This window comes from Pollachius pollachius (genome assembly GCF_949987615.1).
Source record: "Pollachius pollachius genome assembly, chromosome: 2".
NCBI classification, from domain to species: domain Eukaryota; kingdom Metazoa; phylum Chordata; class Actinopteri; order Gadiformes; family Gadidae; genus Pollachius; species Pollachius pollachius.
The window spans coordinates 27,154,879-27,177,624 of record NC_136935.1 but is presented as its reverse complement, the minus strand read 5'-3'; the positions used below and the strand labels follow the sequence as shown (position 1 = coordinate 27,177,624).

The following is a 22,746-nucleotide window of genomic DNA, read 5'->3' as shown; positions in this document are numbered from 1 at the left end:
GGAGCCCTTAACAGAGAGATGGGATGAGTCTCAACAGTTCCATTCATTTATTTCATTCAGAAAGGTTTGGGAGTATCTCACACATTTAAAAATCCTCAGGCATGCCGTCCTGTTGGTTGCATTCTGCTCACACACAAACAGGTACAGTAAGTACTAAACCGTACGCTACCACAGAGAGGTGGACACTTATCAAAAGTAGGCACTTTTGAAGGAGAAAGTCATGGCTGTTAGTTGGTTGAGCTCGGGTCCAAAAAGTCCAAATGAAACATTATTTGGGTTGAAAGCTGCTACTCTGCCTGCACTCACGAAAAACAAACAAACGCAGATCCTGTCCACTTTAAAACATTTTAAGACAGTTGTCGTCATTATACAGACTTGCACAAGAATTAAAAACATTACAAAAAGACGAGAGCTCATGTTCACATGCTGCATATTGAGAGTGGGTCCTTTCCATGAGGAGACCATCACAGCACCAGCGCACACACGCGCTTGCACATCATGCATACTTATCTAGCCGTGCCTAGTCACAAAATTAGTTTCTTAATAGGGCAGCCACCCCAACATACAAAAGTATTTTAGAAGTAGGGCTCAATATCAAATGATTTTCTAACTGTAGAAAACACAGAAATCAGCAAAGTAAAGCTGGTCTGATCATGGTCTGAACATGGTCTTCAACATTTAGGTCTGATATGGTCATTTAACTTCATACTGTCATTAACCCCAATGAGACACGCTCCACCTTTGTGACTGGACTTCCTCTGTCCTCCCCTTGCCCAGATCCTGTCTTACGAGAAGATCAAGGCCCAGGGCCGGCCTGAAGGCATCACCAGCAGCCTGAACAAGCTGGTGGTGCTGAAGCTCAACGGGGGGCTGGGCACCAGCATGGGCTGCAAGGGGCCCAAGAGCCTGATCAGCGTCAGCAACGACAACACTTTCCTGGACCTCACCGTGCAGCAGATAGAGGTGGGGGTGGTGCAACAGCCTTATTAAAGAGATGTGTAGAAGGGACTAGTCTGAGAGAAGGATGTGCAGGGACCATCCCTGCTGAAGCACATGTTCTTAGTGACTGTTCTGTGCAGCCTTGCGTAATACACATTTCACCACTCAGACAAACAAGATTCACACAAAGCTGTGTTTTGTTAGACTAAGATGAACCTACTCTGAATATTTATCAAGAAAATAGAAGCCTTAAGGGTTGTGTAGGTAAGATTTGAGCTTTGTATAGAGAGAGCAGAAAAGAGTGGAATTAACGATTTTGAAATTAAACCTGCAAAACGTCCCCTCCCTGCAGATTAATTATCTGCAGTAATCAAGGAAGAGATACCCTGATTGGTCAGAGGTAACCTGGGGCCGGTCTAAAATCTAAATTTGCGCACACAGAGGCAGGCTCATCAACTGGAAACCGCTAATCTTACAAAGCATGTCACTACACACACTAATAGTTGACGGATTGCCATCCCTGACTAATTTGTTCACATTAAAGCTCTCAAATCTTTCCTTCAGCACCTTAACCATTGTTTCTGTGCCACATTCTACCATGGAAATGAGAAGGATACATTTGAGAGTACAGGAGCTATCCCTTACTTCTAGAGGGACCCAAACATTGACGTCTCAGGCTACCCCACTCTATTTCTCTCACACTCCTTGCATTTAAGAATAGCTGTGGGCGTTGGAGGCTAGCTGTGAGGGACTAGCCCACAGCTAGTCCCTAAGAGTCACAGCTAGCCTCCAACACCCACAGCTAGACCCTAAGAGTCACAGCTAGCCTCCAACAGCCACAGCTAGACTCCAACGCCCACAGCTAGTCCCTTACACCCCCAGCTAGCCTCCAACGCCCACAGCTAGTCCCTAAGAGTCACAGCTAGCCTCCAACGCCCACAGCTAGTCCCTAAGAGTCACAGCTAGCCTCCAACGCCCACAGCTATTCTTAAATGCAAGGCCTAGGGCTTGAGTGGGCGCCCTCACTTCATTAATTATTTAAGAAAGGTCTCTAAGACAAATAGTTTGAACGTGTGATTCTTATCGAGAAACATCATTCGAGGTGTGATAAAACTAAAATTATATGGGAGTGAACGCTGCTTGATTGGTCATGGCAGGCGTCAGCTGTGGCCGCAGAGGCTAGGTTAATAATCAACACAGTTAATTAGGAAGGGGAGAAGTGGTCACGATTGTCTTGATGAAGGGACGCTACAAAGAACCAGTGTCTAATTCAAATTCTGACAAGTGTAATATGCTGGCACAGAATGTATGGTATAATTTAACTAATACACAAAGGGGAGTTGATCAATTGTGCTAATCCCAACATGCAGATAGACGTTGGTTTACGAGTCCTCAAGGAAGTGTGTATCAGACATTTCTCCTCCTGATGGGAGCTCCTCTGCTCTGTGGTTCTCCTGATGGGAGGTCCTATGCGATGTGGTTCTCCTCCTGATGGGAGCTCTTCTGCTCTGTGGTTCTCCTCCTGATGGGAGCTCTTCTTCTCTGTGGTTCTCCTCCTGATGGGAGCTCTTCTGCTCTGTGGTTCTCCTCCTGATGGGAGGTGCTCTAATCTGGTCTCTGTGGCTCCAGGTTCAGGACTTTCTGAAGCGCTTCGAGAACATCCCGGACATGCTGGAGCTGGACCACCTCACCGTGTCCGGGGACGTCACCTTCGGAAAGAACGTCTCCCTCAAGGTACACAGCTCCAGGGGTCCTGGCTGGGAGAACGGAGGCGTTCAGGACTGACCTATCAAAACCCATGTTTACCGACTGCTGGTTTCTGATAGGTTCAAAGTCATTAACTTGTCACTAGCGGTAACCAGTTGCTCTTTAAGGTTTAGAGAAAATGTCTTAACTAATAATCTGACCTGCGCACGGTGTGTTTTCTAATTATAATCTTGAATATGTATAAATAGGTTAACCTCTAAATTAATGTTTTGGTATGAAAACGCCTTTCTAAGCCCTGGAATGGGTTTACACGCACGGGCACAACATGGTAATGTTCCTCACATTATAAGTGAAGAACGGTGTTCGGAATGCGTCGTTAGTTCATTTATTTTATCCCAATGTTTCCCAGGGAACGGTCATCATCATTGCCAACCACGGCGACCGGATTGACATCCCGGCCGGGGCTGTGCTGGAGAACAAGATTGTGTCTGGTAACCTGCGCATCCTGGACCACTGAGGCCTCTGAGGCAGCCTGACCTACTTTAACAAGAAGACCTGGAGGCGTGTACAGCATCTCTGACAAATGTGACAGGCCGGAAGAAAAGTGAAGCGCTTTCCTACAGTCATAACATCTTATTTTCTTTTGTCTGCTGACTGACTGCAGGCTTCTCCTCACATGTAGAGTGGCCTTCAGAACAAACAGCCAAAGAACACTTAGTACACTTAGTTGCGATGTCTGAGCCTTACTTTGTACCAGATCCTAAAGTAGGACGAAAATAAAAGTGCAAGATTTGTGAGCTGTGTTTTCTTAGTGGGGGGGGGGGGGGGGGGGGGGGTGGAAGGGTACATCATTATAGAACATGTGAAGAACAAGAAGAGGTAAAGGTGGCTGCCTAAAGGTTGTGGGTTCAGAGCCTACCCGCAGGGTATGATTACCGGGCTCAAACAGCCCATCATGACAACGTCGCACAACATGCATATTGAATGTGCTTCTTTAACAGCACATGCCACATGGTTTTCTAATTGAGTGAACAATTGCGATGCATTTAAAAGATGTATTCATGGTCTGAGACCGGAGCCCTTAACAGAGAGATGGGATGAGTCTCAACAGTTCCATTCATTTATTTCATTCAGAAAGGTTTGGGAGTATCTCACACATTTAAAAATCCTCAGGCATGCCGTCCTGTTGGTTGCATTCTGCTCACACACAAACAGGTACAGTAAGTACTAAACCGTACGCTACCACAGAGAGGTGGACACTTATCAAAAGTAGGCACTTTTGAAGGAGAAAGTCATGGCTGTTAGTTGGTTGAGCTCGGGTCCAAAAAGTCCAAATGAAACATTATTTGGGTTGAAAGCTGCTACTCTGCCTGCACTCACGAAAAACAAACAAACGCAGATCCTGTCCACTTTAAAACATTTTAAGACAGTTGTCGTCATTATACAGACTTGCACAAGAATTAAAAACATTACAAAAAGACGAGAGCTCATGTTCACATGCTGCATATTGAGAGTGGGTCCTTTCCATGAGGAGACCATCACAGCACCAGCGCACACACGCGCTCTTTAATCATCAGTACGAGCGGCCGGCTCCTCTGCATCGCACAGCTTAGTTCTGCTGATCCTCTAAAGAATAAATGGGAATATAAGACACTTTTCCGAAACCCAGACTACGACTACAGCACCCTCTCTGAACTCCACTGGTTACTGCAACAGCTTTTCCTGATTCGGTCAAATTGGTGTCAGGCAATATTACATGATGCGAGCCTCTTCAAATTACTCGGGAATCCTCAGCCTCAAGTCTGACGGTGATTGCATTGAGCTGTATTTGGTTGGATTTCAGTTTTGGGGTTCCATTTCGAAGAGGGGTGTGGACCCCTCAACATGGACGATACCTTTAGTTTACGCTCTCAGAGACATCTCGTGTCCAGCTTGTAAAATAAATTGATTTGTAGGTCCAACGGGTTCCTCATAATGCAATAGTCTCAGCCTCCCAGAATAAAAGTAAGGTCCCTTCATTAAAAACCAACCAGGTCAAATACAACCCTGTAGCATCAGGAACCGTTTGGAACACCTCCTAGTGTTAATATACGCCGACAAGACCATCATCCCCATTGATTTGAAACCAAACCGTTTATTTGAACAGCTTTTCAGCCAAGGTTGACTTTATGACCCCCGCAAAAAAAGTATAATTGAGATTTTAAAAATAAATTATTGAAGCCATTAGTTCAACCGATTGTGATGCATCCCCTATAAATCAACCTCAGCAGCCCCTTTAAGAAGTCCCAGACATTGCATTGCTTTACTCCCATAGCTTGAGTTGTATTGCACGTGTTAAGATGAGGTGACGTAGACTTGGTTCAAGTTCTCTCCAGATCGAGCATGTTTCTGAGGGGGGGGACAAACCAACCCGTTTGAGTCTCAAAGTGTCAACGAACGGAGTCAGTGACTCACAGGTTGATGGTCCAACATCTCCCCCCTGCCCGTCCCCCATCCTGCTCCTCCAGTGTGTATTGGGGGGGGGATAAAGGCAGAGGGAGGGAGTGTGGGCTCTTGCTGCTCTTCCTCCTCCTGGTGGTCATCACCTCTTGTGCTCCCAGATCTCCAGCATGCTCAGGTCCATGTTCTCCAGCGTGCGCAGGGACAGCAGGTTCTCTGTGTAGAAGGCCACGTCCACCATTACCAGCCTAGCCAGAGGAAAGGGGGAAGAAGAGCAGCAGTGAGGATAGCATGGTTTCTATGGTGGACATTGTGAACCAAAAACATTTTGTCAATGTTTCTAAAATAAGACTAGCTGGTTAAGAGACTCAGATTATATTCTATCATTATGGAACGGATCCTACAATCTTCAGGAGCAGTAGAGAGGAGGTTAAAGGTCAACATATCTTCAGGAGCAGTAGAGAAGAGGTTAAAAGGTCAACATGTCTTCAGGAGCAGTAGAGAAGAGGTTAATGGTCAACATGTCTTCAAGAGCAGTAGAAAAGAGGTTAAAGGTCAACATGTCTTCAGGAGCAGTAGAGAAGAGGTAAAAGGTCAACATGTATTCAGGAGCAGTAGAGAAGAGGTTAAAGGTCAACATCTTGTCTTTAGGAACACAGTAGAGAGGTTAAAGGTCAACATCATGTCTTTAGGATCACAGCAGAGAAGAGGTTAAAGGTCAACATGCATTTTTTCAGGAGCAGTAGAGAAGAGGTTAAAGGTCAACAGGTTAAAGGACACCGGAGTAGAGGGTTTACCCGTGCTGAGGCCCTCCGTCGTTGACCACGCCCAGGCGGGCCAGCTGCCTCTTCAGGTGCATCTTAAAGCTGCCGTTGATCCTCCAGAACAGCGTCTGGTGGGGGGGGACAGGCCTGTGATCACACCGTGTGCAGATGGAGGGAGGTAGCAACCATCTCTTTATTTACTCTAATTATTTATCTAAATTTAAAATGTGTAAGCAAGTATTCTTGTTTAATGTACATGAAATACTGAACCCCTGAGTAATGTGGCTGTCTAAAGCTAAAAGCTGAATGGGCAGGTGTGTGTGTGTGAGCGTGGGTTTCTGAGCGTGCGCACACTCTGAGCGTGTGTGTGCAACTCCCACCTGGGTCTGCTGCTCCGGCAGCAGCTCTGAAATGGCCTCGTGCATCTTGGATACCTGCTTACAGACGTGGCGGAAACAGGCCGAGGGCATGGGGGCCTTGACCTCATACTGGGGGGGGGTCACGACAAAATATCATCAAACAGGCCGAGGGCATGGGGGCCTTTACCTCACACTGAGGGGTCACGACAAAACATCATCAAACAGGTGCACAGGCACAACATTGTGTCTGTGCATGTCTGTGTGTCTGTGTACCTTTGATAGGACCTTCTCAAACAGGCTGTCCATGATCGCCACGAGCTTGGCGGAGATCTCCGCTATGTGGTCGTTGTAGTCCTGAAAGCACCACACACCATATTAAATAACAGCATGCTTTGGACTGAACTCGGGTCCTATTCTGTTCTGTGTGCAGCCCCAGAGCTGTGTCTGCAGCACCTCCTAGTGGGATTGTGTGGATGTGTCCCCAGCCTCATGGCCCTGGTGTGCACGAGGGGCGGTGTGGGGGTCCATGCTTCGGTTACCTTGGTGATGTGGTCAAAGTGTCGCAGGACGCTGTACTGCTTGGGCTGGAGCTTGGTCTCAAAGTGAGTCCTGATCAAGGGAATGTAGTGGACCACCAGCTGGAGACAGCGGGAGGCCAGCGCTGTGGACACGAGCACACACACACAGACACACAGACGGGCACACACACACACACGATCAAGTCATCCAAAAAAAAAAAAAATCCCCAGAGTCAGTGTTTCCGTGGCGACAGGGCATACCCAGGTTCTTGGTGGTGATGGTCTTCAGGCCCACCACCTGCAGGGCCCCGGCCCCCAGCACCAGCTGGCAGCTCCGCGAGTTGAAGTGCTGCCGGCAGAGGAGAGAGGCTGCTTTAAACTCCTTGAAACACATCAGAGGACACCCTGATCTGGGGGGACCCAGGGGTAACCCCTGCCCTCGCTCACTAATGGTGCGTTTCCACCGAGCGGTGTGGTACAGTTAGGTGCTGTACGGTTAGCATTTCCACCTCCAAAAGTGGACTGGGTCCGGACTTAGAGGCGGTTAGCCGTACCTATTCTTCGGTACTCCTCAGTTGGGGTACCCAGCGGTCTGAAAGGGTGCCGAAATTTGAGCTACACGTGCCGTATGTTGATTGGTAGACAGAAAAGTCACTTCCGTGCGACAGGGGGATAAACACAAACAATCACAGTACCCGCAAGATATTTCTGGACAACGGCGAAAGTTTCGTTTATTGGAGAAAATGTCACGCAAAAGTTTACCGTCCTTCTTGGATGCTCTTTGTTTAATGTGTTGCGTACTTCTTTTTCATTGAGTTTATTAGCAGGCTACACTATGTCGGGCTGCTATGATGTCACGATGCTTACGCAGCTGCCGCAGCTATCGCAATCTGGCTTAAACCCCGGCCTACTATAAAGGTACTGTTGTCGGTGGAAACGCGAGCCGTAACTGAGTTGCACCTAACAGCACCTAACTGTACTACACCTACCGCACCTGATCGTAGCGGACCTAACCGCAGCGCTTGGTGGAAATGTGCCATAAAACACCCAATATCTCAGTCCAAAGTCACCTCATTGTAGCGATTTTGCCCCACAGCATTTATCGCCATTAAACATAACCTACATCACCTCCTTCTCTAGAACTCCATGTACTGGACGGGGTGGGGGTCAGGACGGGGTCAGGACGGGGTGGGGGTCAGGACGGGGTCAGGACGGGGTGGGGGTCAGGACGGGGTGGGGTTAAGGACAGGGTCGGGGGGGGGGGGGGGGGGGGGGGTCAGGACCGGGTGGGGGTCATACTGTTGTTCTCCACTTCATATTACCCACAGGTATGTTTTTATTATATTCCATTGAACCATGGTTAATCTATCACGCAGTCCTATGAGCGGTGCGTTTGTTCATGTTGTGTTTGGGGAGCTTTGCTGTGTTTGAAAGTGTGATTTGCAGTGTTTTGAATGTAGTTGCTAGCGGTTGTCGCTGGTGAGCTGGCAGAAGCCGTTGGCTTCGTTGGTTGGTGTGCATGTGCGGGTGGACACACAAGTAGAGATGTGATATTTATACTACCATCTATTTGTATATATGCTGCTATTTATTTTTGATATGGAAAATTATTGATGTATTGGATTATTTATCGTTTTATTATATTCCAAAGTCATGTAGATATATTATTAGAGTTAATATCACTTTGAGGCATGTTTCAGCGTTTATGCTATGATACTTATACTGTGATGTTTGTGCTGTGATATTTATGCTGCCATCTAGTGGGGCCTTGTACCTGCCCAGATTCCCCTAGATCTGGCGCCGGTAACATATGCTTATCAAAAGAGATCCACACTGAACACAGTAATAATCTATAAATGACAATAGAAACAATAGGAACTGTAACAACATGAATGTTAACCCTGTTGGGGCCCAGGAGGTAAGTTCACCTTGAGCAGGTCAGCCAGCCTGGACAGCAGGTCTGTGGTGATGGAGGGGATGTCGTTGATGCACTGACAGTACTCCAGGAAGATCCTGATCAGCATCAGCACCGTCCTGTCAGGGAACAACACATCAGCAGGGATTCAGGACTCTAACAGAACAGCACCTCCTCATCAGAGGACTAACAGAACAACACCTCCTAATCAGAGGACTAACAGAACAACACCTCTTCATCAGAGGACTAACAGAACAACACCTCTTCATCAGAGGACTAACAGAACAACACCTCTTCATCAGAGGACTAACAGAACAATACCTCCTCATCAGAGGACTAACAGAACAACACCTCCTCATCAGAGGACTAACAGAACAACACCTCCTCATCAGAGGACTAACAGAACAACACCTCCTCATCAGAGGACTAACAGAACAACACCTCCTCATCAGAGGACTAACAGAACAACACCTCTTCATCAGAGGACTAACAGAACAACACCTCCTCATCAGAGGACTAACAAAACAACACCTCCTCATCAGAGGACTAACAGAACAACACCTCATCAGAGGACTAACAAAACAACACCTCCTCATCAGAGGAATAACAGAACAACACCTCCTCTTCAGAGGATTAACAGAACAACACCTCCTCATCAGAGGACTAACAGAACAACACCTCCACTTCAGAGGACTAACAGAACAACACCTCTTCATCATAGGACTAACAGAACAACAGCTCCTCATCAGAGGACTAACAGAACAACACCTCCTCATCAGAGGACTTACAGAACAACACCTCCTCATCAGAGGACTAACAGAACAACACCACCTCTTCAGAGGACTTAAGGCCGGTTTATAGTCCTCCGTAAAGTGCTGTACGTAGACACGGAGTGCCCTCTCTGTAGCCAGAGAGCCTGACGGAGAACCTATTTACATGGTTTGTAGTCAACATACAAGATCGATCGGGCGGCGAATTGCATTGCGTATCCGACATCCCGACAGAGAACACCTCCTCTTCAGAGGACTAACAGAACAACACCTCCTCATCAGAGGACAAACAGAATAACACCTCCTCATGAGAGAGCTAACAGAACAACACCTCCTCATGAGAGAACTAACAGAACAACACCTCCTCATCAGAGGACTAACAGAACAACACCTCCTCTTCAGAGGATTAACAGAACAACACCTCCTCATCAGAGGACTAACAGAACAACACCTCCACTTCAGAGGACTAACAGAACAACACCTCTTCATCATAGGACTAACAGAACAACAGCTCCTCATCAGAGGACTAACAGAACAACACCTCCTCATCAGAGGACTTACAGAACAACACCTCCTCATCAGAGGACTAACAGAACAACACCACCTCTTCAGAGGACTTAAGGCCGGTTTATAGTCCTCCGTAAAGTGCTGTACGTAGACACGGAGTGCCCTCTCTGTAGCCAGAGAGCCTGACGGAGAACCTATTTACATGGTTTGTAGTCAACATACAAGATCGATCGGGCGGCGAATTGCATTGCGTATCCGACATCCCGACAGAGAACACCTCCTCTTCAGAGGACTAACAGAACAACACCTCCTCATCAGAGGACAAACAGAATAACACCTCCTCATGAGAGAGCTAACAGAACAACACCTCCTCATGAGAGAACTAACAGAACAACACCTCCTCATCAGAGGACTAACAGAACAACACCTCCTCATCAGAGGGCTTCAGTGCCCTGCTAACTGGGCAGAAGTGGAGTAGGGGCCTATACCTACCCAACAACGGCATACTTCTGGCCATCCACCAGGAGGTAATCCCCAGGTTTCCTCTCCTCAGTGATCCCTGAGAACAAACCAAGAGCACCGCCGCACACCTTCAGCTTATATACATATATAGATATTTAGATAAAGAAGTGGCTGTAGAAGTGTATCAATTGAAATGCTAGAAGGGATTTAAGATTTATTTAAAGTGGAGGAAATACAATAAGGGAGGACAAAAATACCCATGATTAAATAAATAAATGATAATGATATATGGAAATGTGTTTTAATGTAAAATAATGTACTGAACTGTTCTATGTTATTATTAAATATATTTCACGACATTACCGTCATTTATTTCCAAATACATATTCCTGAATGGTTTCACAACACCACACTTCATAGGCCCAATCCCAGTGTCCGGACTCACAGACTTTGCTGCGCGTTCTCGCAAAATTATTAAGGCTTTAGGGCTGTCCCAATGTCGAATTTCAAAGGGCGTGAGGGTTTGAGTCCACACTTACCAACACTTGCATTTACAAAAAAACAAAAAGAAAACAAAAAATGAGAATTGCCAAACCGGCAGGCGTCAGCAGCATCTTTGTCATTAAACGTTGCCAAGGTAACATGTGCTCTCATGAAGTGCAGTCCCAATCGCATATATACCTATCTGAGCCCATGTGGCCTCACGCACTCAATCACTTAGCACCTGAGATCAATTAAGTCTGTGAGTCCTTATTCCTTAGTCCTCAGGGCTCACTTTGGGATTGGGCCATATTAAACCAATGCTGACCCCTCAGCAAAGGTCAAAGGTCACCTGGGGGCTTGCGCTCCGGCAGTGCGATCCTGCCGTCGGCGATGGAGTCTACCAGGTGCTGGAACTCCACCGGCACCTCCGCCTGCTTCCAGCGCTCGTTGTCCAATAGGAGGCTGCGGAGGAGAAGAGTGCCAACATCACGTGACAACCAATAGGAGGAGAGGTGGAGGAGAGGATCAGAGCACCAACATCAAACCAAATAGGAGGCTCAGAGGGGAGGAGCACCAACATAACAACCAATAGGAGGCTCAGAGGGGAGGAGCACCACATCACATAACAACGAGGAGGGGAGTAGTGGAGTAGAGCGCCAACATAACAACAAAGAGGAGGATAGGAGGGGAGGAGCACCAATATAACAACCAATAGGAGAAGAGGAGGAGAGGTGCAGAGTGCCAACCTAACAACCAATAGGAGGCTCGGAGGAGAGGAACACCAACATCACTTGCAGAGGCGAGCAGAGTGCCAATATAACAAGTTCATTCAGTTGGTGGTAGGGCTGCACGATATTAGGAAAACATGCGATAACATTATTCTATATTAAGATAACGATATGACTTGCGATATTTAATATTTTTGTTCACTCTACTTGTTGCCAACATAGACTGATGCAGAAATTAAAAAAGAAATGCATTGTTTCCATTCCAACATTATTTTTATTGGGAAAAATGCAGCTACACCTGCAATGCTGGCCATAAGTCACCTTGCCCCCTTAAACATTTTCTGATACTGTAAACAAAATGAAATTGTCATTGACATATCACTCTGCAATGTCTCAACCTAAACTGGTAACCTCTTTTCAAACCTGGTTTGAAAAGAGCCAATTTGTTGAGCCAATAAGGTGTTGCAGAACAGGGTCTGGGGGGTTAAGGTTGCTTAAATGATGACATTAAAACAACATAAAATAATAAAATGATAGTAATAAAACAATGATATACCTTTATGGTCAGTTCTTGGCCCAAAAAAACTAACACAAGTAACAATCAGCAACAATGTAGTTAAACTAAAGTGTTGAACTGGAGAACAAACACTGCGCGTAGAGAGTCGTGCAACGGGTCCACGTACCCGCATAAAAGTTGCTAAAACAGGCGGATTGTGACGTCCCTAAAATTCACAGGCGGGGATGTGGGCGGATAAAGAACTCCTTACGGCGGATGGCGGATGAAAACCAAAACAGTTTTTTGGTTTGCTGAAGTAAAAATTGTAAAAAAAAATTGAAATATTTGTATGTCTAAATAATTACCACATCGCAATATGGGGGGGACATTAAAGAACCTAATGTTACGAAAGTAGCGTATGTGTGAGCGCAAGAATAGCAGTGTGCGTGTGTGAGTGACGTCAGCGAGTGAGCGCTAGTGTGTCAGTCTAGTGAAGTAACGAACGTGTCCGGTTGTGTATAAATTAAAGTCAAAATCGGTGGCCGCTTCACTCCGCTACACGGACCATATTCCGACCAATAAGCAGAGCCACTGCCGGTCAAAGTGAAGGGTGTTACCCCGGAGAGAACATCGGCCCTGGAGGGAACGTCTCCCCTATGCTCCTCCAATGGTCTGGGAGCTGACAGCAGGAAAGGTGTAACAGAACACTAACCATCTCGTAGTTAGAGGGGGAGTGCAAGAGAGTCGTGCTCCAATAGTGCGAGATAAAAATAAAGCACATTCATTTGAGTGATTTTAGCTTGTGTGTGATTTATCGCGGGCATGGGTCGGGTAACGGGCCACATATTGATGGGTCCGGGCGGGTGCAGATTTAATTTTGATATTATCACGGGTGACGGGTCGGCTCTGGTGCTGAACTTTGCGGGTGCCGGGGGGGCGAGTCTCAAAAAAATGGACCCATGCAGGACTCGTAGACTACATTTTATCGAAGTTTAAGTCATTTTTGCGGTCTATCGCAAGCGTTGATAGCGCAATGATGATACATTTTCGATATATCGTGCAGCCCTAGTTGGTGGGCGGCCTCAGCGGGGCTGAGGGTAGGCTTGAGAGGGTTGGAGGAAGGCCGTCTCCATCAGTCTAATCAGTGAGGGAGGCAGAGTATCTGGGTGGGGGGCAGCAGGAGACAGTGTGGTGTGGGGGGAGGGGGTTACCTGAGGTTGGTCTTGCGCTCCTCGTGGAAGCGGTGGACAAAGCGGTTGGCCTGACTCTGCAGCGCCCCCCGCAGGGACACGCTACGCCGGCAGCACAGATCCTCCGTGCTGCGGGCGAAGGCCTCCACGGCCTGGGACAGGCCCACAAACTCCCCCGGGCTGAGGCGCTCCAGGGAGCCATCCTGGGGAGGGAGCCGTTAGAACCGGGCCGGACGGGGTTATCACAGTGAGGCCTCAGACAGAGGGAGCCGTTAGACCCGTGCTGGACGGGGTTATCACAGTGAGGGCTCAGACCGGTGTGGTCTTTATTATACTCATAGTAACGTCTAGGGTTAGGGTGATACAGCATGCTGCCTGTGCTTGGAGGATTGCTCCAGCTTTTGGTGGGAGTGTGTGGATGAAGGCTGGTTAAGGAAGCCTCACCTGGCCCAGTCTTACTGGACTCTGGGTCTTGGTGAGGCTGCACACCTGTTGCACATTGAGCAACAGGACAAGTTCATTACTACAACTTTTACAATGAACCAGATTTCTAACATCCCCACCCTGAGTCTTTTGTCTGGAGTCGCCCAGTAAAAGTCACCTAGTGCTGTGTGTAGTAGGGACCTAGGTGGTGTGTAGCAGGGACCTAGGTGGTGTGTAGCAGGGACCTAGGTAGTGTGTAGCAGGGACCTAGGTGGTGTGTAGCAGGGACCTAGGTGGAGTGTAGCAGGGACCTAGGTGGAGTGAGGCACGTGTGTGGTTGCATGGGCCCGTGTATGGGTGCCTAGCCCGTGTGTGGGTGCCTAGCCCGTGTGTGGGTGCTGGTGCCCCTGTGTGGGTGCTGGGGCCCGTGTGTGGGTGCTGGGGCCCGTGTGTGGGTGCTGGGGCCCGTGTGTGGGTGCTGGTGCCCCTGTGTGGGTGCTGGTGCCCCTGTGTGGGTGCTGGGGCCCCTGTGTGGGTGCTGGGGCCCGTGTGTGGGTGCTGGGGCCCGTGTGTGGGTGCTGGGGCCCGTGTGTGGGTGCTGGGGCCCGTGTGTGGGTGCTGGGGCCCGTGTGTGGGTGCTGGGGTCTGTGTGTGGGTGCTGGGGTCTGTGTGTGGGGGCTGGGGTCTGTGTGTGGGGGCTGGTGCCCCTGTGTGGGTGCTGGGGTCTGTGTGTGGGTGCTGGGGCCCGTTTTTGCTTACCTTGGCTCGGGCCATGAGGACCTTGACGCAGCGGTCGTGGCTGAGGTCGGAGGCAGCGTACAGCAGCTCCTGGATGTTGTTGGCCACGCGGCCAAGCTCCAGCTCGCTTGGCATCATGTCCTCCCCCGACCTGCAGGGTCACATGACACACTGAGCGGGCGGTGACAAAGGGCAGCCCAGTGGGACCAACCAAGCAAAACCTTCAGCGGAGCAAACACTGTGAGCGCTACACTGGGGTTGACCTGAATGGACCTCTTGGGAACAGCCGTATGAGTTCAATGCAGGCTGCATCTGTCTGCTGAATGACTCAGAGTGACCATGACTCATGGAATGGGGCTGATACAGTGGCAGTGGGCTGGCCAATAGCACACCATGAGATGAATGGCTACACTGGGCACCAGCAGGATTAGTTAAAGAGCAACACATGACATTACAGCCTTAAAGCAAAAGTGAGGCAAGACTAGTCTGAAGCTGGGTTTCTCTTAATAGCACCAACTATGTGCGCGTGGTGGACTTGTGCGTTGGCGCATTCGTGTCCAGGGTTGAAAATAAAATAGGGGTAGCAAGATCAGTCTGTCTTTAAACAGCCAGTGAACCCATTTAACTTGGTAATATGTCTTATAGGGTCGTCAACATAGAGAGAAATTTGAGCTTTGTGGACACTCGTAGTACAACGCCACGGTGTGTGTGGCTGGTGAAGGGCCAACTGGACACATAGAGTAGGTGTGTGGCACATTTCATAGGACATTACTCTTTATAACACTCGCACACAACGACGGTACTAAAAAAGTAACAAAAAGTTGGTGTGGATCGTTACCATGGGGATAACAAGCCCCCTCTTTCCTAAAGCTCAGTGTTTTAACTCCAGCTGAAACAGTGGGGTCAGTGGCTCTTTAACATCAACCTCTCATTCTAACCATCACACTCCACACGGTTAATCCTTGCTATAATTATTGCCAAGGAATGGCCTCAATGTGCGCGCTCCCTGCACATAGCTCTAGAAAGCTAAGCTCCACCTTTGTTCCTTAAGGTACGGCCACACTGAACGCGTTAGAGGCGTTGAAAATCGGCATTTTTGCATAGGGAACCATTGGTTTAGGCGTGTAGATGCGTTACACGCGCTAAAGCATCAAAAAATTTTACTTTTGATGCGCCTACGCATGACGCTTAGCCGCGATAGCCAATCAGCGTTGAGCTTGACCCGATGTCACTGGCAGAGTGACGGAGGTCACACAGAAGCAGAAAGAACATGAACGACCAAGACATCGTTTCAGTGTGTGCTGAAATGATGAGGAGGTGGTGAAACTCACCCAGCTGTGCGCGCCTACAGAGGATGTCATGCACTAGAGTTTATTCACTGCCCGAGCCCGAGCCGCGGGCCGGGTCGGGCTGATATTTCCTACAACTATCCTCGGGCCGGGCCTTTGATCGAGCGTTTGTGTTTTTTTTTTAATCATTGCTTTATTGGCCTAATCTGAGGAGAAATCTATGCCATAAACAGAAATATTATAGGCCTTTATTACACGGGTCTTCTCAACGCCGTGGAACGCTCCGTTCACTTGCATGGGTAGTAGTCCGGTAACTTGTCAACCCCAGCGTCTTCGGTAGCTAAGCGACGTCAACGTCTTTGGCGGACTATTTCTCTGCTAATCAACACTACGAATGCTGGTAACAAATAAATTGTAAAAAGACACACCATGTGAAGTAATTGTTTCGTTTTGGCAAGTAGTCGTGTAATAAGCGGGATAATGTATAGAACGTCGCCGGTCATTATCGAAAATAAGCCCCTTCAGGGCGAGGCAAGACACCTCCGCTGGGCGGGCTCATCTAGCTGCGTAGGCGCGTTAGGCGCATTGGACCATTTTTGTGACGCACAATGATCAAGCGTCAGTTTAGGCGCGTTACGCACGTAATCTTACGCGCGTAACGTGTTCAGTGTGGCCGTACCTTTAGAACCGCTTCTACAAACGTCTCAGTGGCTACAGAGTAAACCAGCAAGCTGATCAGTCACTTACAGGCCGATAGCGCCCCCTGCTGCGATGATGCCTTGGTCCCTGCCGGAGGAAGACTCTGTGGTCCCCGAGGCAGAGTCGCTTGAGACCCTATCCGGCCCCACCGCTTCTCCCTGCTGGGGCCTGGGGCCCCCCTCCGGCTCAACCACTCCTCCATGCTGGGGCCTGGGGCCTAGGCCGGAGCTCTTCTCCTGGGGGCCCCCGTGGGCCCGCTGGGCGTCGCTCAGAGCGTCGCTGATGAAGAGGCCCTCGTGGGTGAGGTAGGCCAGCTCGGCCTCCCCGGGATGTGACTGATGGGGGGGTGGGGACGCGGGGCATGAGGTGGGGGCCGTGGTCTGCTCCGCCAGCAGCCGGCTCTTCTGGTTGGAGTCCAGGGCCTCCAGCACCACGTTCCTGATCACACTCAGCGTGGCCTGCAGAGAGAGGCAGGAAGTTAGCCTCACACGGCCTGTAGACCCTGGCTGGGGAGCTAGAGGGGCTTACAGGACCTCAGTGTTAGCCTCACGCGGCCTGTAGACCCTGGCTGGGGAGCTAGAGGGGCTTACAGGACCTCAGTGATAGCCTCACGCGGCCTGTAGACCCTGGCTGGGGAGCTAGAGGGGCTTACAGGACCTCAGTGTTAGCCTCACGCGGCCTGTAGACCCTGGCTGGGGAGCTAGAGGGGCTTACAGGACCTCAGCGGTCTGGGGGGTCAAATCATCAGTACGGTCTTTCCTGGTTTCATAAAACCAAAATGATTTGGCAAAAAAATACTTTCATGCTTCACTCTTGTCCACAAACACGATGACGCAAGGAGTATTAATTCTAAAATACCAATGTCCAATATGTTATTGTTGACATTTGTGGAGGAGAGATCTTCATTTGGAACAACAAAGTCATCTTTTCAAATGATATCATTAATAATGAACGCTGTGGTTCAACATAATGGCTTCATCACCAGAGCGCTGTCTGGTCCTCATAATTCTGGAGGATCTTAGGATGTTGTCCAGTGTCTTTCATTCTGAGAATATTAAAGGGGACATTTTATGAAAACAAAACTTTTCCTGGGATTTGGGGTGTTGTTTTGGGTCTCTGGTGCTCCCACACGCATACAAACTTTGAAAAAAGTCTGTACATGATTTTTTGAGTGAGATATGCATTTCAGAAAGTACCCCGCCTACAGTTACCAAATAAGCGAGTCAGTTTCAGCGCCCCCTCCTACGTAGGAAGGGGGCACATTTGAATATTACCTCCCACTTTCCAAACCCCACTCCAATCAGAGCATAGCTAAGATTTTGTGGACCAGCGGACGAGCGCTGGGCGGAGATGTTCGCGCCTTTCAGAAGCGTGGATATTCCATACAAAAATAGATGTCTAATTTGTCAGTTTGCCATGTGACTGCCAGGCAGGGAGTCCGGCGGAGCTGCCGGACTACCGCCGAAGCTCTGGCGGCAGTCCGGTAGCTCTGGCGGAAGTCCAGCAGCTCCGGCGGGGGGAGCTTGGCGGCAGTCTGGCAGCTCAGCTCCGGGAGTACAATCCCTTTCTCCTCCATGTCGCGGTTCAATATGTACAGAGAGAGTCAAGGCCGAAGTTCCTTTCCCCCAATTCTTCTCAACCATGGCTGAGATAACCCCCACTACGAGTCTTTGCTTGTTGTGGAAGTACCAGAGATGTCAGACGCAGTCTTTATGATTCATAATATCATCCGAGGCACACATAGCTTTTGGCCGTGATATAAGATATAATATGATATAAATACCTATAGATAATATATTATTATTATTATGTTATATTATAAGATATAGAGCTCCGGGACTCCGCAAACAGCAACAATCCCTTCTCCTCCATGCTGTGGTTCACTCTGACAGCTCATAGGTCAATGGGCAGCAGCTCATTTGCATTAAAGCTACAGACACCAGAAACAGCGCATTCTGAAGGGACTGAAACAGAGGGGAATAGTGGTAGGCAAGATTTTTTTTCCTAAAAGCTATTTCCAGCAAACAGCTTCAAAAACAGGTTTTCTGGAACTCATATACTATGTTTACTTGTTGGGAAAACACCATAATATGTCTCCTTTAATACATTGATTGTTGACTAGAGATATCTAACCAAGAGTAAATAATGTGATGGTTAATCCAATCAAACCATCTCATTATAAGTATGTCTATGTATACCATATTTAAAAAAATGTATGCAAAAAAAAAATAAAAATATATATCTCTCTCATCGTATTTCAGGTCTTGAGTCTTTTAGATGCGTTACTAAGTTTCTTCATTATAATCGTCACTATTTTTCTCATCTGGGGCAGAGCAACAGATCCTTTTCAAGGTCACCGTGGGACAGGTGTGGCCCATATCACCAGGTCTGCTCCTCTTATGCACCAGGGCCCAGTAGACCACACTAGTGGAGACCTCACACAGGAACCATCCTGGCTTTCATCGGGTTTCAGAGAGCCTGTGTGAGGGTGGATGGAGAGGAGCCGGCTCACCTTCACCCTCTGGAGGAAGAGCAGGAAGCTGCTGAAGACGCTCTGCAGAAGGTCAAACCACTGGAGGAAGGTCATCAGACGCATCTGGTCCGCCAGCCTGCGGAAACACACGCACAGCGCTTCAGCACAGGCTCTCATGTTGTGGTGCTCAACATGATAACCATGTGGGTACTATTTTATTGTAATAATCATGGTGTGGTTGAATGCTAATCCCTCTTTTACCATGGATACATCTACACTCGGGATAGTTTCATTCAATAATGTATTTCTGTTGAGTTGATATTATCTGGTAGGGTGGGACAGACTTATGAGGAGGGATGTCGGTGGTTGAGGGATAATCATGCGCTTTGATCAGTGTATGTTGTTCCTTTTTTATTGGCTAAATAAGAAATGCTATCAAACATTTGAAGAAATTCAGTTGAACATTTGCAACTGAACCTAAGCAAGCCTCTGGAACAGACAGATTTCGTTTGTTTGCAAGTTCCTGGAAGTTGTGCAAACTGATGGACAATGATAATCTACTTGAGATGCTCACTGCCTTGTTATATTTTGTCCAATGATCAGAAGTTCCCTACAAAACCGGACACAGACTGGTAGTCCTACGACAGATAGACCATACCCAGTGTCTGTGTGTCTGTATGTGTGTACCTACTTGGGGACGACGTCTGTGTCGATGTCCTGGATGTTGACCACACTGTCCACCACACACTGGAAGACAACACATGGGCTGAGACTCATCCTGGTGCCCTGTCCACTAGAACCCCTCAGCCGATCATTTAATTTCAAGCAGTTTTCAATGGCCTGAGCTTCATCCCAAATCCCATAATAAAAATATGCATTTATAGCCTGATTGTTGATTGTAAACGATACAATTGAATCATTTCCTGGTGCATCATAAAGGGAGCAGGATGTGAAGGGGTGAAGGGAGGGACTAATGTCTGCCGCACAACAGAGGAATGCAGCGGCACGCTAGTGGTGGGGCTCCTCACCTGTGTGATGATGCCCTTGGCAGCCTGGATCATCTCCTCGTTGTAGATGTCCAGGAAGTCCAGTTTCCTCTGACGCAGCAGACCAAACACCAGGGACTCCAGACGCTCCTGGTACTCGTACACACACACAAATAAAAGATACATAGCATTTCCTATATTTTTTATTTTAGTTATTTTAAACCTGCACAATGTACCATCTCTACAGCAGCTATTTACTCCATTAGAACATATCTGAACTAGAATGTTTCTCAAGAATAAAAGGCCCCCACATGTCCCAGCTATAACTGCAGTGTTAACTCAAGCCACTAGAGGCTGCTATTGGGAACTTGGGTAGTGCAGGTTTAACTTAATCAGTAGATGGCCGATTAGATTTTTGAAGATATACCAAGCTTTGTTTTTGACATGGAATCACAAGAATAAATTAGATTGAATCAAACTGAATTGTATTTTGAACAGTTGCATTTACAGAATAATCAGATGACTTGTTTTCATCAGGCTGACCCATTACAACGGAAACACCAAAAACAACCCAACATGCATTTAAAGATCGTCAAATTTACCACATTGCCATTCGACTAGACGATAAATTAAATACAACATGATCACATCCCTTCATTTATAGACAGTGACAGATTACTTATGCTTCCAAACCCCACCTTCTCTGAGACGGCATTCAGCTGATGCCCCTGTTGTGGTGGTGGGCACATGGTCAGTTTGAGACACAACACTAACCTAGCAAACACTGAGCTAACCTAGCAGACACTGAGCTAACTTAGCAGACACTGAGCTAACCTAGCAGACACTCAGCTAACCTAGCAGACACTCAGCTAACCTAGCAGACACTCAGCTAACCTAGCAGACACTCAGCTAACCTAGCAGACACTCAGCTAACCTAGCAGACACTCAGCTAACCTAGCAGACACTCAGCTAACCTAGCAGACACCCAGCTAACCTAGCAGACACCCAGCTAACCTAGCAGACACCCAGCTAACCTAGCAGACACTTCCACCTGCAGCAGGGAGCAACACTACATCACTGGGTTACCTTCTCCAGGACATGTGGCTCCTCTCTGAGGCTCCTGTTCAGGTCGCTGCGGGTGTACATGCTGAAGTCCTCCACCATCATCTTGTCGATGAGCTTCTCCAGCTCACACAGCTGGGAGCCAAGATGTCTGAGAGGATATAGTAGAAGAGAGAGGGGAGGAGAATGGGAAATAAGCAGGAGCTCAGCACATGACCACATCCACCGAGTTAGAAGACCTCAAGACGACGAGATAAAACATTCTTATCTGCACATCGTGCACAGTTGCAGTACCAAAGAGTCCACCTGGGGCTCCACGTCTCAATATAATACACATTTTGAAACTGATTATATATTTTTTTCATACATTAATGAGCAGCCAACAAGTGATATGAAACAACGTTCTTGCTTCAGTGATCCGTCTTTCCATTAACAAATGAAGACAGTCATGGTGGGCTCCAGCTCCCCCATGGCTCTGTGAGTCCAGTGGTGTGGAGGTGGTGGGGGTCCCTACCTGAAGCTGTGGATGCCCTGCAGCTCCTGCTGCAGCACCTCCTTGGTGGTGGCGATGAGCTCCAGCGCGCCCACGAACTCAGAGGTGGCGAGCAGCAGCTGCACGGTGGGCTGCGTCTGGTGCACCGCCGCCATCAGCTTCAGCTTGTCGTACAGCCGTGCACAGTTTCCCCGCTCCAGGGCCGTGCGCAGGAGGCTGAGCGGGCCCCGGCACATGACCCGCTCCATGGCGGCAGTGCGGCCCCGCAGCACGGCCACAGCGCCCTGCGTGCTGCGCAGCCGGTCCTGCAGCTCGTGCTGAGACGACATGGCGTGGAAGAAGGCCTCCGAGCGCAGGGAGATCTGCCGGGCAATGCTCACCTCCACCACATCCAGGTAGTGACTGAGCTGGGGGCGCAACAGGGCTCTTAAAGGGCTGATATCATGCTTTTTCCCTTTTGTTTAGACTGTTATATGACATATGTATACATATTTACATCTGCTAAGCTAGAACAATTCCAAGCCAGGGGGAGTATTTGAACACTGAGAAAGCCCCTCAATAAGTGGTGAAACAGTTTGTTATGGTTAGCATTGGGCGGTGCTGAAGTGCATAAGCCGCGCCTCCAGGCTACCCACAATGTGTACGACTTCTCGGGGAGTTGAATTTGCCGCGGTATGAGCAAAGCGTTCCTCCGATCACAGCAGACTGGGCTACTCGGAGGGGGGGCCTTATTGCAACATGATACAAAACAGACGTTTTTGAAGGAGGCTGAAGATGGTTTCGCAGAAAATGTGCAGTGTGAGAATAATAAGGGGTATTTCTAACACACAGTCATGTAACCCTATTCTAGTAGTAGCCCAAAATGCAATTATTAACCCTAAAAAAGCGTGATATGGGATCTTTAAACACCGCCTCCATGTGCCAACTCATAGCTGGATCTTACCAGAATACTCATATAATTACCCATATGATGTTGTTTGGGTTTTAGATTTCTAAATATATCTACTGTGTGAAAGCTGGATAGCGTGTTCCCTGACAGGGGTTAGTCTCTCTCAGCTGCTCCCATTGATGGTGCCCTGTTTCCCAAACACTCTGAGCAGTCCATGAAGATGCTTGCACACCGCCAAAACAAACACCGCCCAATATCAGAAGGTTTGCTGTAGTTGGCCAACACTGACACCTACATGTTCGCCAGCTAGAAGCTTCACCGGGCAACAGCCCCAACCTGGCCTGATGTCTGAGGAGCCTGATGTCTATCACATCGAATTATTATCTTCTACTCATTCACTAACACAACCTTTACAGA

At 48.3% G+C, this 22,746-nt stretch overlaps 2 protein-coding genes across 2 annotated transcripts in view; one reads left to right on the top strand and one right to left on the bottom strand.

Moving 5' to 3' along the window:
- Positions 1 to 855: 855 nt before the first annotated feature.
- Positions 856 to 3,429, top strand: LOC307070436 (UTP--glucose-1-phosphate uridylyltransferase-like). Its single transcript, XM_079728892.1, has 3 exons — positions 856 to 963; positions 2,569 to 2,673; positions 3,056 to 3,429. Exons 1-3 carry the CDS (start codon positions 883 to 885, stop codon positions 3,161 to 3,163), a joined length of 294 nt encoding a protein of 97 aa, XP_079585018.1. The 5' UTR covers positions 856 to 882; the 3' UTR covers positions 3,164 to 3,429.
- Positions 3,430 to 3,758: 329 nt separating this feature from the next.
- Positions 3,759 to 22,746, bottom strand: part of vps54 (VPS54 subunit of GARP complex) — a 33,404-nt gene continuing 14,416 nt past the window's right edge. Inside the window, exons 7-23 of the mRNA XM_079728878.1 lie at positions 21,462 to 21,847; positions 20,972 to 21,098; positions 19,928 to 20,035; positions 19,591 to 19,646; positions 18,939 to 19,035; positions 16,475 to 16,884; positions 14,460 to 14,589; positions 13,299 to 13,480; positions 11,213 to 11,325; positions 10,411 to 10,477; positions 8,655 to 8,760; positions 6,988 to 7,075; positions 6,748 to 6,869; positions 6,482 to 6,562; positions 6,230 to 6,337; positions 5,883 to 5,977; positions 3,759 to 5,333 (exon numbers count right to left, since the gene is read on the bottom strand). Coding sequence (XP_079585004.1) covers positions 5,228 to 5,333; positions 5,883 to 5,977; positions 6,230 to 6,337; positions 6,482 to 6,562; positions 6,748 to 6,869; positions 6,988 to 7,075; positions 8,655 to 8,760; positions 10,411 to 10,477; positions 11,213 to 11,325; positions 13,299 to 13,480; positions 14,460 to 14,589; positions 16,475 to 16,884; positions 18,939 to 19,035; positions 19,591 to 19,646; positions 19,928 to 20,035; positions 20,972 to 21,098; positions 21,462 to 21,847 — 2,382 coding nt within the window. The 3' untranslated portion in view covers positions 3,759 to 5,227. The remainder of the gene's footprint in view (positions 5,334 to 5,882; positions 5,978 to 6,229; positions 6,338 to 6,481; positions 6,563 to 6,747; positions 6,870 to 6,987; positions 7,076 to 8,654; positions 8,761 to 10,410; positions 10,478 to 11,212; positions 11,326 to 13,298; positions 13,481 to 14,459; positions 14,590 to 16,474; positions 16,885 to 18,938; positions 19,036 to 19,590; positions 19,647 to 19,927; positions 20,036 to 20,971; positions 21,099 to 21,461; positions 21,848 to 22,746) is intronic.

Excerpts from the sequence above, each read along its gene's own strand:
- LOC307070436 (XM_079728892.1), top strand. The coding sequence starts at position 883 with ATGGGCTGCAAGGGGCCCAAGAGCCTGATCAGCGTCAGCAACGACAAC. Across the intron at positions 964-2,568 it reads TCACCGTGCAGCAGATAGAG|GTTCAGGACTTTCTGAAGCG; the intron begins GTGGGGGTGGTG and ends CTGTGGCTCCAG. Across the intron at positions 2,674-3,055 it reads GAAAGAACGTCTCCCTCAAG|GGAACGGTCATCATCATTGC; the intron begins GTACACAGCTCC and ends AATGTTTCCCAG.